The following is a 21,264-nucleotide window of genomic DNA, read 5'->3' as shown; positions in this document are numbered from 1 at the left end:
TTTGGCCATGCGCTTCTTTCTGCTAGTTTCACAGAATGCTTTAAAAATGCTCTAGATTCTATAACCGTGGGCTCTGAGCAGCGTGTAGCTATTTCACTCCAGAGCTGAAGTGAAAGGTTGTAATCCCATTGACTGATTGCATTGCATAATGACGGGCATGTTTTTGTCTTTCCTTGAAGAACACTGTTGGTACATGCATGATGAAATTTCTTGTTACGTGACAAGATACTGGCAACAAGGATTTGTGGCTTTTCAAACTGCAATTAATGCTGCAATTATAGAAGTAAGTGCCCAACTTAAGTGATCTGTTTTGTGTCTTCATTATTGTCTCCCTGCCTTCTGCTGCCTCAGCCCTACACTCCTAGGAGATTATACTCCGCTTCTTATTCTCAGAGCAAAAGAAGCTGACAGATGGGAATATCCCGATTTCCCAACACAAACCCTGTTAAACTATAGCCCCATGACCACTCTGCCCATCCTTTTCCTGCTACCTGGTCTCTGACGGCTTTCCTCCACTCACAGGTGAATCCTGCTCCTTCCAGCATTATCAGGAAGGTTGCACAATGGGTTTTCCCGTTTGTCTCCTCTTACTTCACCTTCCCCCTTTCCTCTAGAGTCTTCTCTTTGGGATTTACAATTATTAATTTCTTCACATATTAAGACCTTTCCTTATTTCTTCCTCAGACAAGTACACTCTAGCTCTCTCCTTTTAACAGCTAAGTTTCTTGAAAGAATTGCCTTCCTGTAGGCCCCACTCAACTCAGAATGATTTCTGTCCCTGAAAATGTCATTTTCTTAGGTCAGTAACAATTCCCATGTCAATTAATGACTGACATTTTTCACCCTTATCTTACTTGATCTTTTAACTAAGTAAGATAGTCTTCCTGGTCTTCCCTAGCCCTTCCTTCCCAGTCTCCTCACCAGTGTCTCTAACTTCACACTCACGCTTCTTTGTATCTATAGTTTCACAAGGTTCTAACCTAGGCATCTTTCTCCAACCTCTGTTCTTTCTCTAAACAATGTTGTTCATTTTCCATAATTTTAATTACAGTTTACAGGCTGCTGGCTCTAATAACCCTACTTCAACTTGCAGACCAGCAAACTTACTCTAATTTTTTTTAATGTTTATTTACTTTTGAGAGAGAGAGAGGCATGAGCAGGGCAGGGGCAGAGAGAGGGAGGCCCAGAATCTGAAGCAGGCTCTAGGCTTTTGAGCAATCAGCAAAGAGCCCAATGCAGGGCTTGAACTCATGAACCATGAGATCATGACCTGAGCTGAAGTTGGATGCTTAACCAACTAAGCCATTCCAGCACCCCGTAAACTTTCTGTAAGGGGCCAGATCGTAAATATTGTAGGCGCTGGGGACCAAACATTTACTGTGTCACCTACTGAACTCAGCTGTTGTAATGTGAAAGCAGCCATAGACAATACATAAAGAAATGAGCATGGCTCCATCCCAATAAAACTTTATTTACAAAAACAAGCAGTAGACCAGACTTGGTCATGGACCATAGTTTGCTAACCTCTGCTCTCATTCCATGTATCTGACTGTTTGCCAAATATCTTTACTTTGATGCTTCCTAAGCAATTCAGACTAGTATGTTCTAAATGGAATATGAGTATTTGTCTCAATGTGACTGAGCCTTTTTAACAATTTTGCTATCTCAGTGAATGCCAAAACTACCCACCTAGGTGACCAAATAGAAACTGAGGAATTTCCAGAGAATTCCCCATTACAGCCAATCTCTCATCCAGCCCTGTTTATTCTAATGTACTTAGCTCCACCACCAGCACTGTCCAAGTCATCACCACCTTTTGCCTGAACTCTGGGAGTCGTTTATTTCCTTAGCCCCATCTTTTTCTCTCTCCCTCTTTTTCTCCAACGCTCCCTCCCTCACTCTCTCTCCATCAGTTTTGCTCCCAGGACCTCTCTCCTGTGCCTCCCAAGTTCTACACTTTGCGTATGTGGTTTCCTCTGCCTAGATTTTTCTTTTCTATCCTCAACTCTCCCCCGCCCAAGCTTTACTTAGGTAAGATTATCATATAAATAAGTGTGATTTCTTCAGGGTAGCCTTGCCTGTGTTTCATCTCAGAGCACACTCTACTTCTCTGTTAAGGCAGTTACTCAATTATCATCAAATAATTGGTTGTGCAGTGAGTTGTCTGATACCTCCCGTCCCTTCTCTGCTCCACCATGAAATGTAAAGCTTCATGAGAGTGAGGAGTGTTCGTCTGGATCCCTGCTGTTACTCCATCACCTACCATAGTATATTGGGCATGAGAGAAATCCAGCAATTTCTCAAACAACTCTTATAAATAATATCAATTAATAACAAAAGTCATCAAGACTGCTGTGATGCTATTCAGAGTTCACCACATTTTAAAATGATGGAAATATGTAAATATTGAAGATGCAAAATGTGTACGGTTTTCTAATCTATTTTCCTTTTTTGCTAATGTGTTTTTCTAGAGCTAATGCAGTGCATTTGTTTAACATCCCAATTTAGCTCACAACAAACCATTCTGTGATGGAGAAGCTGGCATCAGTTATTGGAATAAATATGAGGACGCCATCTTTCATTTCTAATGGAGAAACTGTAAATACGTGGTTTATTTTTGTTTGTATAGTTTATTTCTCCTCTATTGTATACTTCACGTCATTAAATGTCACGAAGGAGAGAAAGAAGTTTAAGAAGCTAATGGCCGTGATGGGCCTCCGAGAGTCCGCATTCTGGTGAGTTATGTTGCTTCTTTCCCTGTGTATTGCACCTTCAAAAACAAGAGAAACCCATTAGGTTATAAAAGAAAGTTAGATGCAGTCAGCAGTTTTTCTTGCATGCATTCAATCAAGTAATTCACTTACTTCTATTACATTTTAAGATGCTGGTGGTAGAAAATCAGTTGGATTGTCCTTATGTTTCCCGTAGTTGAAGAATAGAAAATATGGTGCTTGTACCAATTAGCTAGTGCCAGAAAAATGTCACATAAAAAAACACCTATGGGGTGCCTCAGTGGCTCAGTCATTTAAGTGTCCAACTTTGGCTTAGGTTGTGATTTTGTGTTTTGTGAGTTCAGGCCCCACCTCAGACTCCACAAGTGCAGAGTCTTCCTGGGATTCTCTCTCCCCTTCTCTCTGCCCTTTCCCTGTGCATGCGTGTGTGCTCTCTCACTCTCTCTCAAGGTAAATAAATAAAAATAAACACCCCAAAACCCAGTAACCTCAAACAACACTCATTCATTCCCTCTCATTTGTCTGTGGCATGGCTGGAGGCTGACAGATCTAGTCTGGGCTTGGCTGGGTGTGGATCCAAGTTTCGGTCGCATCCAAGTCTGCCCACGTGTCTCTCACCTCCGTGGGCCAGCAGCATGGCCACGTGTCATTCTCCTCCAGTCACAGAAGTGCAAGAGAGCACGTCTCACTGCACACGCACATTTCAAGCTCCTGCTTGAGTCATATTTGATAAGATCCCATCTGTCAAAGCAAGTCATGTGGACAAATCCAAAGTCAAGAGACAAAGAAGTATATTCTGTCCACCACAAAGCCAAAACAGGCCATATAGCCAAGCCCAAGATCAGTGATATGGGTAATTATATTTCTTCATGGAAGTGAAACAGGGAAAGAGGGAGTGAAATATTTGAACAGTAAACTAATTTACCACCATGTTATTAAAACCAATTCAAATAGATTGTCAGTAAAGATATTCTTTGGGTGGGACTAAAGATTAGATGAGAGTGTGAATTTAAAGTACTTACCATAGGCGTGCCTGGGGGGCTCAGTCAGTTATGCCATCTGACTCCATCTCAGGTCGTGATCTCACAGTTCGTGGGTTCGAGCCTTGGGTCTGGCTCTATGCTCACAGCTCAGAGCCTGAAGCGTGCTTCAGATACTTTGTCTCTCTCTTTCTCCCTCCCCCCTTCAGACTGTCTCTCTCTCTCCCCAAGATAAATAAACATTTAAAAGTTTTTGTAAATGGGACACCTGGGTGGCCCAATTGGTTGAGTGTCCAACTTTGACTCAGGTCATGATCTCCCAGTTAGGGAGTTTGAGCCCTGCGTCAAGATCTGTGCTATCAGCACAGAAGCTGCTTCGGATCCTCTGTCCCACTCTCTCAGCTGCCCCTCCCCTGCTTGCACTCTCTCTCTTTTTCAAAAAAATGAATAAACGTTAAAAAATTTCCAAAAAATTAAGTGCCTAGCACAGGTAGTGTTGGTGCTTATAAGGCATGAGGCGCATAGTAAAATGACTTTTTCTCTCCATGTATCTATTGACCCTTTTCCCATACACCTTGCGATGACAGCATACAATACTAACAGTAATAACAGCAAACATTGAACTTAACGTATTCCAGGGATAACTCACAGTTCCTAGTGCTATGATCCTTATTCACAAATATGAAGACCAAGGCACAGAAAAGGTAAGATTTTTACCTACGAAGACTCTCTTCTTTTAGCCGCTGTCTATATAAGTCATGTCAAGGTGATATTCTTCCCTTGATAGAGAAAGCTGGTAGTGAAATGGGCCAACAGAAATGCATACCACATTGTCCTTAGTGGTTTTGAATGAAACATTACATGTAGATCCAGCTTTCCAAGTGCCTCAAATTGAAAAAAAAAAAAAAACACAGCAGAAAGTTTTCCTGATACAGATCTGTCCAGGTTACCAGGGCTTACATTGGCTAGAAATTTTTAAAAGTTGGCTAGTATTGCATGCTACTGGGGAGAATGTTTGTAAATAATCTCTATACCCTCTTTCTTATCAAAGCAAGGGAAAGAGATTTTTAAAAATAGTTTATTGTCAAATTGGTTTCCATATAACACCTAGTGCTTCTCCCCATAGTACCCCCGACCATGACCATGACTCCCTTCTCTCCCTCCCCCTCCCCCTTCAGTCCATGGTTCATTTTCAGTATTCAATAGTCTCTCATGATTTGTGCCCGTCACTCTCCCCAGCTCTCTTTCCCTCTTCCTCTCCCTATGGTCCTCTGTTAGGTTTCTCCTGTTAGACCTATGAGTGAAAACATATGGTTTCTCTTCTTCTCTGCCTGACTTATTTCACTGAGCATGACACCCCTGAGGTCCATTCACTTTGCTACAAATGGCCAGATTTCATTCTTTCTCATTGCCATGTAATACTCCATTGTATAGATAAACCACATCTTCTTGATCCACTCATCAGGTGATGGACATTTAGGCTCTTTCCATGATTTGGCTATTGCTGACAGAGCTGCTATGAACATTGGGGTACATGTGCTCCTATGCATCAGCACTTCTGTATCCTTTGGGTAAATCCCTAGCTGTGCTATTGCTGGGTCATAGGGGAGTTCTATCGATAGTTTTTTGAGAAGCCTCCACACTGTTTTCCAAAGCGGCTGCACCAGTTTACATTCCCACCAACAGTGTAGGAGGGTGCCTGTTTCTCCACAGCCTCACAAGCAAGAAAAAGAGACTTTTTTTTAAATGAAATATTATTCATAAAAAAGTACAGCTTTGACAATCTAACTTCCAGGAGAATACCATTACCAGATGCAGGCATCCCAGTTATTGGAGTAAAACTGATATATTTCTTATAAAGTCCCTACACTCTTGTATATTTTACCCTCTTCCACTTTTTCCCTGATTACGCACAAATTTTGCTGTGATCTATTTAACCCACATAAGGCTCAAGAATGCAGAATTTTCAAAAAAATATGCAGAATTTTCAAAGGATCCTGAGAGTAATTTCTTCTCTAAAACATTATGATTAGATCATAAGAATTATTTATAGCACTCTCTTTATAGCCATTCATATCTGTTCTGTAAAATTCTAGTAATTTCAATTCTATGAACCATAATTGCCTTAACAATTAAGAGAATTTGGTTTAACTACACATGAATTACGATTAGCTCCCATTTGGGCCAATTTTTTTTTAAGAGGGTGGAACAGGAAAACAAAGAGATAGAACAAATGACAAATGACTGAAAACGGAATTTTTTGCTTGAGTTTTTCCTTTATTTGATAATAATTATCTGCTTCCCTAACATTTTTCAAAGATGACTGATTTTTTAAAATACCATTAAAAACTGATGGATATAAACATACCTAATAGGGTTCAAGCCACTGTAATTATATTCTTACTGAAACCCAAATTGTCCCTTTGGCAAAAGGGAGTCAAAGGTTTTTGACCAGACTCCAAGTGGGTTGTTTTGTTTTGTTTTGTTTCAAGTAAATTCCTTGCTATTTTGTGTGGCAAGATTTCTTTTAGTTGGAAAAAGTGTTTTGAGAATTGCATACTAGAAATATTTTTTGGATATTTATTGGATTTGTCATTATTTCTAGCCTTTCTCAGCAGAGGAGTTGGAATAATGATATATATTCTACATTTTATATATAGAATAACACATGCACCATGAAAGATAAATACCTTATGAATTCATACTGATACTTACAATTCAAATAGAGTGTTGTAGGACATTCAACCTCTCCCATATGACTACTGCATCTCCTTTCCTATGCACTGAGACATTCAGAGAACGTGAAGATTAGAATATCCCTAATTATTCGCTTGTTTTATCCACAAATATACATGTAATGGGTCTAACAATAGTAATAGTACTACTTCAGTATCATAACTGAAAACGAAGTACTGTTTTTCCACATGCTCTCCCAATGTCCCCAATTGATTATTGTTTACGCATCTATACTAACAGAATACAAACCACACTTTCTCCTATTAAAACATCATGTAGTCTTAGTTCTATAAGTAACTACAATTTTTTCTAATTAAACATTTTCATTTTGGGTGGATTCATACTCAGTTTTTAAAAATTTTATTGGAGAGAGAGAGCGAGAGAGAGAGCGAGCGAGCAAGCAGGGGAAGGGGGCAGAGAGAAAGAAAATCTTAAGCAGTCTCCACACTCAGCTCGGAGTCCCACAGGAGCTCAATTCCACAATCCTGGGATCATGACCTGAGGAGAAATCAAGAGTCAGACACTCAACTGACTGAGTCACCCTGGTGCCCTGATTCATATATGTTTTTTAAAAATTTGTAATGTTTATTTATTTTTGAGAGAGACACACAGACAGAGAGAGAGGGAGACACAGAATCTGAAGCAGGCTCCAAGCTCTGAGCTGTCAGCACAGAGCCTTACCTGGGGCTTGAACTCACAAACTGTGAGATCATGACCTGAGATGGAGACAGTTGCTTAACCAATTGAGCCACTCAGGTGCCCCCATACTAAGTTTGAAGAACTGGGTCACATGTCCCCTTTACCCAGTTTCCCCTAATGATAACATCCTGTAAAACTATCACATCACAATTTCATTATGGACATTGACATAGATAAGATACAGAACAGTTCCATTGTTCTATTATTATGGCCACATTCAACTCTCTTCTTTATTTCCCATCCCTAACCTCTAACCACTAATCTGTTCACCATTTCTATAATTTTGACATTTCAAGAATGCTATATAAATGGAATCCCATGATTCATCACCTTTTGGGGCTTCCCCCCTCCCCCACTAAGTACATTTTCCTGGCGCTTCATCGAAGTTTGTATTTGTCAATGGTTTGCTCCTTTTTATTGCTGAGGACTATTCCATAGTAGCAATATCTCTGTTTAGCCATTCACCCTTTCAAAGAGAGAGGAGTTGTTTCCGGTTTGAGAGTTTATAAATGAAGCTGCTATGAACATTGATGCCCTGGTATTTATATGAACATAAGTTTTCATTTTGCCCAGTGGTATGATTTCTGGGTTTCATGGTAGTTTAGTTTCATAAGAAACTGCCAAACTGGTTTCCAGAATGTTTATACCATTTTATATTCCATCTAGGGATTTATAAATGACAACAGCATGTATTATAGAAAATAATTGTCTTTGAGTTGGTTCTTGTTTTTATACATACCTTGGAATTTATATATGTCTAATATACTTATTAATTCATTGAACATAATATTGTCCATTGTTTCTCATTTCTTTTCTTCTTAACTAATCTTCATGTTTCATATTCTCTTTACCTCCGTCTATGACCAGCTCTTTCCAAAAAAAAAAATACTCTTCATTATTAGGAGTAGATGTTTTAATGTATGGAAACTTACCCTATCTTCAAAAATTAATTGAATAATATTGTTAGGTATTTAGTTTTATAAAAGATTTTTTAAATTTCAAAGTAAGTAATGAGAGCATGAGAGAGGAAAACTATGATATTGTTTATTGAGATATAATTGATATATAATATTAGTTTCATGTGCAAAACATAGTGATTCAATATTTGTACATATTATGAAATGATCACCACAGTACGTCTAGTTAACATCTATCACCCACACAGATTTACAATCTCTTTCTCGTGATGAGAACTTTAAAGATCCACTCTTAGCAACTTTCTAATAGATAATACCATGTTATTAATTATAGTCACTATGCTTCATATTACATTCCCATGACTTACTTTATAACTTGTCCATCCTTTTTGGTCACCTTCACCCATCTTGCCTGCTCCCCACCTTATCCTCTGGCAATCATCAATCTGTTCTCTGTATCTATAAGTTTGTTTTTTGGTGTGTGTGTGTGTGTGTGTGTGTGTGTGTGTGTGTGTGTGTGTGTGTGTGCATGTGTGCGTGTTTCTTTTAGATTCTACAATAAGTGAGATTATGTGGTATTTATCTTTCTCTGTCTGACTTATTTTACTTAGCATATTGCTCTCAACATCCATCCATGCTGTTGCAAATGACAAGATTTCCTTCTTTTTTTGTGGCTGAATAATATTCTGTTGTGTGTTTATCTGTATGTCTGTATAGATATCTATCTATCATCACATTGTTTTGTCCTTTTGTCCATTGATGGACACTTAGGTTGCTTCCAAATCTTGGCTATTGTAAATAATGCTGCAATAAACATGGGGGTGCAGATCTCTTTTTGAGTTAGGGTTTTAATTTCCTTCAGAGAAATACCCAGGACTAGAATTGCTAGATCATTTGGTAGTTCTATTTATAGTTTTTCCTTACCAGAAAGCTACAATCATTTTTTCCCTCAGATTTTATTTGATTAAGTCAAGAAGATGTGGTTTATATATACAATGGAATACTACATGGCAATGAGAAAGAATGACATCTGGCCATTTGTAGCAAAGTGGATGGACCTCGAGGGTGTCATGTTAAGTGAAATAAGTCAGGTGGGGAAGGACAGATACCATATGTTTGCACTCATAGGTCTAACAGGAGAAAGCTAACAGAAGACCATGGGGAGGGGAAGGGGAAAAAAGAGTTAGGGAGAAGGAGGGAAGAAAATCATGAGAGATTCTTGAATACTGAAATTGAACTGAGGGCTTAAGGGGGAGGGGGAAAGGAGAAGGGGAATAACGGTTATGGAGGAGGGCACTTGTGGGGAAGAGCAGTGAGTGTTATACGGAAAACAACTTGACAGTAAACTATATGAAAAAAAAGATTAAGTCTTGTTCCTTATATGTTTTGGATATTTTCTTAAATATGAGTTATTGGCAAGGTACTAACCTATAGTGTATACAGTGTGCTCTTGGTTTTGGGGTAGATTACATACAACACCCAGTGCTCATCCCAACAAGTGCCTTCCTCAGTACCCATCACCTATTTCCCCCTCTCCCCCACACCTCCCATCAACCCTCAGTTTGTTCTCTGTGTTTAAGAGTCTCTAATGGTTTGCCTCCCTCCCTCTCTGTTTGAAACTATTTTTTCTTCTTCCCTTCCCCCATGGTCTTCTGTTAAGTTTTTCAAGTTCCACATACGAGTGAAAACCTATGATATCTGTCTTTCTCTGACTGACTTATTTCACTTAGCGTAATATCCTCCAGTTCCTTCCATGTGGTTGCAAATGGCAAGATTTCATTCTTTCTTGTTACCAGGATAGTATTCCATTGTATACATAAACCACATCTTCTCTGTCCACTCATCCATGGATGGACATTTGGGCTCTTTCCATAATTTGGCTATTGTTGAAAGCACTGCCAAAAACATTGGGGTCCATATGCCCCTATGAATCAGCACTCCTGCATCCTTTGGATAAAAAGCTATAATCATTTAAGCTTGCCTTTTGAATACATGAAAATGCTATTCACTTGTGATAGTAATAACAATTTAATTTATGTACTACACAAGATATATTAAAGGATTTAAAATGCATTATTTGTACAAAGTGTCACACTGGAGCTGAAAGCCCTATGTAAATATAGAAGGTATTTGTCAGTTTATTAGTATTTTCATGGAAGGTCAGCTTTTAAAAGCAAAAACCCTTTTCATGTTTAAACGTATCTTTCCATCTCTTTCCACAAATTTTCACAAACAACCATGCTTTGGCTACTGTGATATAGGATCACCATTGTTCAACACTAACACCCATGAGACCTCTTGCTTTATTTTAGTTTTGTGCTTCCTAGGTACACAGCGGTATTGTGATTCATAAAAACAATACACTGACTGGTTAATGTCAAAAGTCATAAGAGGATAAAAAAAAAAACAAAAAAATGAGCTTTACTTAAATCTGAGAGAATTCAAGTGAACATTAAGAAAAATTTTATACCAAAAGGAAACTTAGTATAAGGAAGTTTAAACATGAGATTAATGTATTTCCATTTCATTTCTTTAGTCAGTTGGCTGCAAGAATCAGATTAAATGCCGTTATACTATGTTTAAATTCATTCAACAGTTGGGAAGTCATTATAATAACAGAGAAGCTGACGTGTTCCTGCACAGTAATGAACCCTCTAATGAACTTAGTTAACTCTCAGACCAACCATATGAGGCAGCTACTGTTCATTCCATTTTATAGATGAGGGTAAGAAAAGAGAAGTCACTTGCCCATAATCGCGTGGCTAGAAAGTGCACAACCCCAGTTTTAGAGTAAATTTTACCTTGGTGTGTTTGCTCTCAGAACTTGTCCTCACAGCCATTGTGCATATTATATTGCCTCTTCAAACATTTACATGTGTGTGATATTCTGAATTAACACGTTGTTTCTACCGTAGGCTCTCCTGGGCATTAGTGTATGCCGGCTTCGTATTTATCCTGTCAATTTCTATGGCTCTGATCATAACATTGATCAAAATTGTAGTGATCGTTGGCTTCATGGTATTAGTCACGCTCTTTGTCCTGTATGGCCTGTCTTTGGTGAGTTGACAAAACATATCTCTTTACCTGCTTCACACCTCAGATATATGAACAAATGATGTTTCTTCAGAATATTGGTGTGGCATAGTCACTAATTTGGTATCCTGTTTTCTATATGTTTTGAGAAAGTTTGTGGCAATGAGAGAAATTCATTAATATTGCTCAAAGTGATTCTCAAAGGAAAAAATATATACCAATTGGAACTCTTTTCTTTTTCCTTCAGATAGCATTGGCTTTCCTCCTGAGTGTGCTGATAAAGAAACCTGTCCTTACCGGTTTGGTTGGGTTTCTTTTCACTATATTTTGGGGATGTCTGGGATTCACTGTATTGTACAGACAACTTCCTTCATCTTTGGGATGGATCTTGGGTCTTTTTAGCCCCTTTGCCTTCATTGCTGGAATGGCTCAGGTAAAGAACACAAGGATTTTTTAATTTTATTTATTAGATTTTCAAAATTATTGAAGAGTTTGGTACTTCATGAAACTTAGTGATCAGTCACCCTCTATTTTAAGAAGTTCTGCTGTATTCTGTTGTGATTACTCATCAAAGTAATAAACAAAGCACATGGATCATTTGTAAAAATCCTAGAAAACTTAAAGTAGAAAAATAATACACCATTGTCTGGCTACTCATTTTTACTGATTATGCCCCCATTTTTTTAAATGTTTTTTTAATTTATTTTTGATAGACAGAGAGAGACAGTGTGAGCAGGGGAGGGTCAAAGAGAGAGGGAGATACAGAATCCAAAGCAGGCTCCAGGCTCTGAGCGAGCTGTCAGCACAGAGCCCGATACAGGGCTTGAACCCATGAACCATGGGATCATGACCTGAGCTGAAGCCGGACGCTTAACCCACTGAGCCACCCAGGCGCCCCTGATTGTGTCCCCATTTTAAAGAGGCAATAAAATGTGGAGGTTACGAGTAATGAGTGGAGACAGAATGCATGAATCAGTCTCAGCTCTGCCCACATACCAGCTGGGTAACCTTGATGTCTGGAGCCTCCCCTTCTTCATCTGCAGAATGGGGATGTCAGTAGAAGTCACCTCCACAGCGGTAAATGTGAGAGCTGATTGTGTTATTATACACGCATCATGCTAGAGCAGTCCCTGACACCTGCTGTGGGGATGTGAGCTATTATCTTTGTTATCTTTAAAATTAGCCTCTTCAAGTCTTCAATACTTATTTGATCCTTTCATGTTCCTACAATATCTTATCCTTAGCATTTTCATATTTCCTTTAAATGTCTTCTAATTTCACTGCCCACTCTGTGTTTCTCTTCCTAGAGTATGTTATTTTTGGTTCCTTGTCCACTTCTCTAAATGTCCTTCTTTAAAACTTCTGTGATAATCAATTAGTTAATTAACTTTCTATTCTTCAGTTGTTTTACTTTCTTCTACAGTATTTCCCACTCTTGAAACAATTTTATTTGTAAAAAGCAACACTACAGACAATGTCACTGTGTTTTTTTTTTAAAAAGAGCTATTAAAATATGAATTATATTTGTCTATGCAGCACTGGTTAATTAAAAAAACAGCGTTAGCTTTATAGGCTCATCTACCTGTTATTTTATTCTTTCTGATGTTAGATCTCACACATGGATTATTACCTGATCGATGTTACTTTTCCTGATCCATCCGGGGAGTCACATGTGGTGATGGGTACTTTCTTCATTTTGGCACTCGACACTCTTCTCTATCTGATACTAATGTTATATTTTGAACGAGTTTTGCCTGGTAAGTAATATGGTGGTTAAAGTTGAATTTAAAGCAATTATGCTTCTTGTAAGGCAATGTCTTAATATGTGTCTACTTGTAATATAAGAAGGGTTTCTGATGGCAGAGGAAAGGAAAAAGTTTCAAAATAATAGAATTTTCTCATTTTCATCCCCCTATTTAATGGTCTGGCCAGAATTAATTGGTTAAAACATTTTGGTTAAAAATAACTTGTATTTCCTTTGGGTTTTATTTTTAATAAAGATAGGGTGTGTGTGTGTGTGTGTGTGTGTGTGTGTGTGTGTGTGTGTGTGTGTTGTAGGTGGAGAGAAAAGGAAATAACTATAACAGCTATTGAATATGATGATACTTATTAGGGCTTGAATCGAACTCATGGATGTTAAGATAATTCATTAGATAGCTCTTGCTAATATTTGGCTCTACTAAACTTGTTCTTCTGCCTCTCAAGAAATAAGAAGGAAAAACACAGTTCAATAAAGTTAGTGGATGACCTCTTCTTTTCTTTCATTTTATGATATTTTTATTTTTAACATTTCTTTATTTTTGAGAGAGAGACAGAGCAGGAGCAGGGGAGGGACAAAGAGAGAGGGAGACAAAGAATTCCAAGCAGGCTGCAGGCTCTTAGCTGTCAGCACAGGCCCGATGCAGGGCTCGAACTCTGACTGTGAGATCATGACCAGAACTGAAGTCAGACGCTTAACCAACTGAGCCACCCCAGTGCCTTTCTTTTTATGATTTTTTACGATCAGCTAACAAGAATGCTTTTAATAGTGTTATAAAAGTTAGTAAAATAAACTCTACAAATGACTTTTAAATTATTATTAAATTATTACTAAATTCCTACATAGAATACATATATAATCCCAGGAACTTATACACTTATATTCCCTTCTGCCCACATAAAATCCACAAACTGTACTCATTCAAAATTCCTTCTCATGTGTCAGAGTATGAATAGGTCTGTCCTTTTCAAACCCTTTTATTTTGGTGTCTTTCTTTACCTGGTTTCTAATCCAGGTATTCTATTTTTAAATTATTTATGTTTTCTTTTTAGACTTTTATTTGTTTCATGTTCTTTATCTTTATTACACTATTATTTTAGCACTTTATCCCCTATGCTTGTCATGTGTGCCATTAATATAATTTCATTTTAAAATTTCATCATCTGTCATTTTGAAATACTGCACTTCTTATGCATTCAGCAAGTTACCTTTGAAATTATTTGGTAAAATTATTCTTGTGAATAAACAAGTTCTTAAAATTAAATGAGACTCCTTCTTTAAACAAAAAGTAGCATATACTATATGGAACCCCTGAAAACCAAGGTAATATGTGTTCTTGCCTTGTGTGGGTCACAGTAAAAAATCAGCTAATTCTAGTGTCAGAATAATCTTAGGGGCGCCCGGGGTGGCTCAGTCGATTAAGTATCTGACTTCGGCCCAGGTCATGATCTCATGGTTCATGTGTTTGATCCCCGCATTGGGCTCTGTGCTGACAGCTCAGAGCCTGGAGCCTGCTTTGGATTCTGTGTCTCCCTTTATCTCTCTGCCCCTCCCCTGCTCAAACTCTGTCTCTGTCTCTCTCTCAAAAATAAACATTAAAAAAAAAAGAGTAATTGGAAAACTTTACTGTGGTATCCACCTGCAAAATGGACCTTAGCCTCCAGATCTGCACTCTCTTGTTCACATGCATGGCAGTGGTCTTAAAAATTCCTTTTTGCTGACCTTCTTCAAAGTGTCCCCAGCCAAACTGGGGCTAGACTCATCTCCATTTTCTCATCATCTTCCTTCCTTTTGGAATTTCTTATTTTCTCTTTTACCCATTGCTTATCAAGTTTTTAGCCTGCAAGGCCCTGGAGCCTAGCAGGTAAAATCGGAATTCTGCATTGTGAATATAGGGAGACATAGTTGTCAGGGCTCTGAATTTAATTATCCCCTGCGACAACTCAGCGCCATATTACCTATTTGTCTTCAATTTTTGTAGGTTTTTTTTCTACATTTAAAATAATTTGGGGGTGACTGGGTGGTTCAACTGGTCAAGCATCTGACTCTTGGTTTCTGCTCAGGTCAGGACCTCACGGTTCATGAGTTTGAGCCCTGCCTAGGGCTCTGTGCTGTCAGTGTGGAGCCTGCTTGGGAATTCTCTCTTTCCCTCTCTTTCCTGCTCATGTTCTCGCTCTCTGTCTCTCTGTCTCTCTCTCTCTCTCTCTCTCTCTCTCTGAAAATAAACCTAAAAAATACTTTTTTCTCTAATATTTCCATAAAGTTTAATTTGTATTTTTAATAGGTAAATATCTACTTTGTTATTCAGTTCTCTGCACATTCATAATGAGCTTACTTTTCTTTTCAAGTACTTACCTAACCCTCCGTCCTCTACTATGGGAAGACAAAAGAAGTAATATTTATGTCTAGGAAAACAGAATTAATTTTCCCTCTTCCTATATTAATGTAACCAGAACATTTTAACAGTCGGTATTTAGTTCAACCTTTGGTGCATGCCTCACATCTTAGAGATGCCCAAACGGTGGTCTGGAGACGTGAATCACCTGACCCAAGAACAGAGTTAGCAGAATTTGCATTAAAACTTTGAAAGTAACACTGCTGTTTGGGGTTTTCTTTTTCTTTTTCTTTTCTTTTTTTTTTTTTTTTGGTTTTTTATGGTTTTTTTTCTCTACAAAGAATTCAATATTCATTATGTTTATTGTTAATTTCCTGTCTTTTGTCTCTAGAATGTACATCTCCCGAGGAAAAGATGCTTGCTTATTACACTGATATCTCCAAGCATCTAGAGTAGTCTTTGTCACATAGTAGGTATTCAAGAAATTTCTGGTGAAATAAATCAATGCATATATTTGTCTTCCTATTTTAAATTTCTTCAGGATAAACAGTGTGTTCTTTCAACCAGAGACCACCTGATGCCTAAGAAGTCTTCAATAAATATAAGATGAAGGAATACAAGAATGTCCTCTTTTTTTCCCTCAGCTTCCAATAAAAAATATATTTCCTCTTTTCCTTCTTCTCCTTCACCCTCCCCCCAACACTTCTCCTCAGCCTCTTCCTCTACCGTCCCCTTCTCTTCCTCCTTTTTTTCCCCCACAAATTTGATTTAGTCTCACTTCCCTTTATTTCGGTACTCTGTATATTCTTTAATCCAAATGTTTCTAATCATCTCTCAAACCCACATTTTGAGAGTAGGTTATATTTAAATGTTTTTACATTTATAATTCTTTTTCTAAGCCAAAATTTCCTGTGAAATTGAAACTAATTAGATATCAGATTTCATCTGTGTATCTGTTTAACACAAAACTGCTTATTAAAGTTTACCTGGGTGAGCAGCGTTTCATAGGTAGCTTTGGAAACACTTCTGTAAATTAGTAACTAAATGTAACGTAGGAAGTGTAATAGGAGAGGATCGCAGGAGGTTCTGTGAGAGGCTGAGTGCCAAGGTTGGTGGGTCAGGAAAAGGTTGGAGGAAAGAGCCTCAGTTGCATGTAAAGGATAAGAAGGTTTACCTGGTGGACAAAAGTGCAAAAAATTTTTTTGTAGCCTAAAGGAACAGTATGTGTGCCCAGCAATGGGAGACAGCTGGAGTGTAGGGGAAATTAAAAATCGTTAGGTAGAGCTAGTGCATAGTTTGCCGTGAGATGTGGTTTTAGGGTAGGAATTAATAACCAGCTAACAAGAAATTAGAAGGGGAGATTTTTCCCCCAAATACACATGTCCGTGCACAGCTACACACAGGGTAATATAGAATGTAGAGATCCCAAAGACGCTGAGGTTAACCCCCAATGAAGTCCCTCCATAGGTGTCTGTTCATGGTACCTTGATGGGTCCTGTGCAGAATTTGGGATTCGGTCCTCTAGAGCAGTTCCAGGTTTGGTGGTCATGGCCCAGCAATGTTTCCCCTTGTCTTTGTTGAAATGAGAAATCCTGTTAAACTTATTTTTCGCCCTGAATTCTTCATTTGGAAGTCGTCCTTCATGTGGTGAGATTATAGCCTTTAAATATCTATATTTTTGCAGTGAAAATATTTTTTTCTCTTTTGCTGTGGTGATCCTAGCAAGATAGGAGGTTTTCAACTGTCCTTAATGAATGCAATATATTTATTTTAAAAAATATTATTTGCCCAAGTAATCCAAGAGCCTTAGAACCTCTGGTGCAGGAAATAGAGAGAGATTGATCTAATTTCTATAGGACCTCTCCCTGATGAGATTGGTGTTTTAGGAAAATCACTCTGGCCCCTGTGTGGGGGATGGGCTCAAAGCAGGTGGATGTTGTAATGATCTGTGTTGGGGTGGAGGGTGGCAAACTGGAGACCAGTGTAATTTAGAGGGGAGGACAGACTCAAGAGATACTTAGGCATGAGAAACAATCTGATGTGGCAGCTAGTTCTATATGAACTGGAGGAAGTGAGAAAGGGAGGGGAGGACAGGGGCTCCTGCTTCTGGTCTTGACTCCTGAGCAAGTAGAGAAAATGCCACTTAATTAGGACAGCAAAACAGGAGTATACAGAATTCATACAACCTCTGATGTATTGTTTTAAATGTCATAATTTCTATGAATAACATGAACTTCTTTCTCAGTTTTAGTTCCCCCCATTTTGAAAACGTTTCCTTTGCTTTTTCAAAGTATAACATCCCTTTCCGGCTAGTTCTGCTCTAGATGTTTCTACATATTTTCACTCTTGAGCATTTCTGCTTTCCCACATTATATCTCTAGAACTACAACACAGGATTCTTTTCATTTCTCTTTTTGAAGACGTTAAGGTTCTAGAGACCTTTCCCATATGTTTTTCTGTATATCTCCAATATTGTCTGTTTTTGTATTTCTAGAAGTCGTATGTTGTATCTCCTCCTCCTTAACTTTTCTGTTGGGTTGTAGTTTCTCAAGTCTATCCCCTTATATTAGCTTCCAATAATAGCTTGTCATGTGACATGATTCTCTATTGATTAAATTATCCTGTAGTCTCTGAAAAATCAATTCCCTTTCCTCCTCCTATCACTAACAAGTTCCCATTTTGTGGAAACATCATTAAAATGCCATCTCATTTTATTTACTTTGGATCTTTAGATCCAGAACTGAAATTTCTATTAATTATTACTCTATTCTCCTTTCTTACCATTAAACTGTAAGTCCATTTAAATGTCAAATGATTTTTAATCAATTATACATAAAGCCCATTTTGCCTTGGAATGATATGAACTACCTTGATGCAGATCCTTGAAATTCCTTGCATAATTTCATGAGGCCATTAAAAACCTTAAGGATTTTCTATGTGGTTGAAAGAAAATTTACTTAAAATAAATGAAGACATGGCAGAAACAGTTTGATTTGTATTTCTTTCATTTTCCTTATGGAGTTTTAATATTTCCTATCTTGCCACTTCTTATCCCTTAATTTTAATTTTCTTCCTTTTTACCCATTTTCTATATGCCAGCAATTATCCAGCCTCTTGTCTACCTCTCTCTTATTAATAACTATTTTTTCCATTTTGTTTTATTCTTCAGACTTTGAAAAGATTGACTTTGAGTTTTTAGTGACTGATATGCTTATTATTTTCAATGTTTATTTTTCCATGTTATCCGGATAATATTTCTTCATGTACGATGGTATGAATCAGTTTATACAACTTCTCTTTTTAAGCATCCAGGTGTCTAGAGATTCTGAGAATGAGGAAGTCCTTGATGTTTCATATGATTTCCAACAGCTACCACTTTATTTTCTTTGACAAGCTTTTTTATTTTTATGAACCAGAGCTGAGAATTTACCAAAGGCCAAAACACTGTCTTAAATTTAAAATCCTTGTAATGCTTTAGGGGCACCTGAGTGGCTCAGTTCATTAAACATCCAACTTTGGCTCAGGTCATGATCTCACAGTTTGTGGGTTTGAGCCCTGCATTGGGCTCTGTGCTGACAGAGTGGGGCCTGGAGCCTGCTTCCCATTCTGTGTCTCCGTCTCTCTCTGTCCCTCCTCTGCTTGGCTCTCTGTCTCTCTGTCTCTCAAAATGAGTAAGTGTTAAGAAAAGGTTTTTAAAAACCTGGAAAACATAAATCATTAATGTATAGAAAGAAAGAACTGGCAACAAGTTTCACTAGGACAGATGTCATTCTTTACTGATATAGATGGTTGACTCAGTATTTAACAATACGCACCTTGATTGATCAGATGAAGGTGGCCGCCGGCATTCACCGTTGTTTTTCCTAAAGTCTTCATTTTGGTCCAAACATCAAAGCACTCATCACAAAGTCTTTGAGGACGAAATCAATCCTGAGCATTACCCTGATGACTCTTTTGAACCAGTGCCTCCAGAGTTCCATGGAAAAGAAGCCATAAGGTAACTAACAAATTATGTACACTGAGAGATAAAATTTTAATAAACTAGGGTACAGAAAAATCAACCACAGGTCAAATATTAAAGATGATGTGCTTTTGAAAGTTCCATTCTTTCAGGTATTTTTGCCATCATTTTAAATTTCTTTCATTCATCATTTTAAAAGTAACTACTGGGACTCCTGGGTGGCTCAGTTGGTTAAGCATCTGACTCTTGATTTTAGCTCAGGTCCTTTAGATCAAGTCCCGCATTGGGTTCTCTCTCCCTCCCTCTCTGCAATCTCTCCTGCTCTCTCTCTTATTCTCTCTTACTCTAAATAAATTAATTAATTAAATTAATAAAAATTTTGCTGCTGATATTGTCAGCAGCAAAATTCAGTAGCCCTGTTTATTTTCTTGTTCTTTATCTTTTACTTCCTATCCCTGCCATTTTTAATCTCCTCTCCGCATTGTCTTCTAATACACACACATTATAAGTAGGTATGTACATATATAGTGCATGTGATACACACACATTTCAAACTTAGATTATCTGCCTTTAGGGAGTGTATGGATTATGGTTTTGAAATCAAAGATTTCTTCATAATTTAGCAGCTTTATAACTTTTTGCTAACCTGTGTGAAATCTCTGAACCTCATTTTCTTCATTTCTAAGAAATCTGTAGTTCAACAGTATAATGACTTGTTCTTGAGGAATTTAAAGAATCAGTGAGATAGTTAAATATGAGTGTTACATAATTGGAATTGGACACATATTAGTTTTATATCTTTATCCATATGGGTGTAATCAATTGAAAGGATGTGATTTATTGAAAGAATAAATAATGCAGAGGGAAGCATTAGTAAAGGTTTTCAAGAAAACCCAGGAAGATATATAGACAATGACTTCCAGATTTTTTATTTCATCATAATTCAGTGCATGCTTTTCTAGATGTTTGCTTCTTTATTAAAAGAGAGTATTGAGAAATACTCCTAAATGACATTCCATTTACGTGTAGTTTTCTCAGGAGAAAACGGAGCATAGTGATTACAGTGTAGTCCATGGATTTAAACCATGCTGCTTGTTAACTCTGTGATCCCAGCTGAATTACTTGTCTCTGCCTCAGTTTCTGTATCTTAAAAATGGGCATAATACTGGTAGAAAGTTTGTTATAAAGAGTAAATGAGCTACCACGTGTAAAGCTTTGAGAATAGTGCCTGGCCTAAAATATGCATTCAATGACTGTTTGCTATTAGGAATATCCCAAAAAAATTCAATCAGATACTCCCATATCAGTTCACTTATTTTGAAACACTTAGGTCAATGGTGATTGGCAAAGGTATAGGAAGGGACATGAGCAGGAAGGTGACAGAGAAAGGAGAAAACTAAACCTGACATGGAAAGATCAAAAAGAAAATCCTCTATTTCCTGGAGTTGGAACTTCTCAAATTCTGCCATTTCTAGTAGTCTTTTAAGCCCTCGCACCAATGTGAAAATTTATATGGCTACTTCAGTTTATCATGTTCCTTACCGCTAACTTACAGTGACTGTGTTGTCACCAAAACATTTACTTAAATTAAAAGGTGCATTAGGACTAACTTATGTTAGTCAGGCCACAAGCTCATCTTTCAGGAACATGGTTCAGTAAATGCTCAGAACCCAACCCTGACTCACATTCATCCAGGGGCCAATGAAGATGGATATGGTCGTGTGGCCATTCGGTTCACCTAAGTGGAAGCCACCAGCAATCCTATTCCAGGGTGGTAGATCCCCATTGACATGAACTGAGTGGACTCCTGGGGACATACGAGAGCTGTAGCCTGTCTAAACCCTGCACACTCTGTCATCTACCTTGACAGTTCCTCCTTCTATACTTGATAGCCCAACATGCTTCACGCCAGCTCCTCGGATCAGTCTGGGCTGGACTATTTCTCCTATCTCCTGGCAACAAATCAGTTACTTTATTCATTTATTCATCATCCATTAAGCCCTCTGCCAGATCTAGGATTCAAAGATTCATGACGGTTGTTAACCTAGGGACAGGCAGAGCCTGGGAGGAAACAGGCACTTGTGTGGATAATTAGTTAAAAGGGTGGTAGAG

At 37.9% G+C, this 21,264-nt stretch overlaps 1 protein-coding gene across 1 annotated transcript in view; it reads left to right on the top strand.

The window, feature by feature from the left end:
• Positions 1-21,264, top strand: part of ABCA10 (ATP binding cassette subfamily A member 10) — a 69,174-nt gene that overhangs the window by 6,592 nt on the left and 41,318 nt on the right. The window contains 6 exon segments of the mRNA XM_029927694.1: positions 180-283; positions 2,509-2,735; positions 10,980-11,121; positions 11,345-11,530; positions 12,707-12,854; positions 19,020-19,188. Coding sequence (XP_029783554.1) covers positions 180-283; positions 2,509-2,735; positions 10,980-11,121; positions 11,345-11,530; positions 12,707-12,854; positions 19,020-19,188 — 976 coding nt within the window.

The sequence above is a fragment of the Suricata suricatta genome, chromosome 17, assembly GCF_006229205.1.
Source record: "Suricata suricatta isolate VVHF042 chromosome 17, meerkat_22Aug2017_6uvM2_HiC, whole genome shotgun sequence".
In the NCBI taxonomy this organism is placed as follows: Eukaryota; Metazoa; Chordata; class Mammalia; order Carnivora; family Herpestidae; genus Suricata; species Suricata suricatta.
This window is presented reverse-complemented; position numbering and strand designations above follow the sequence as displayed.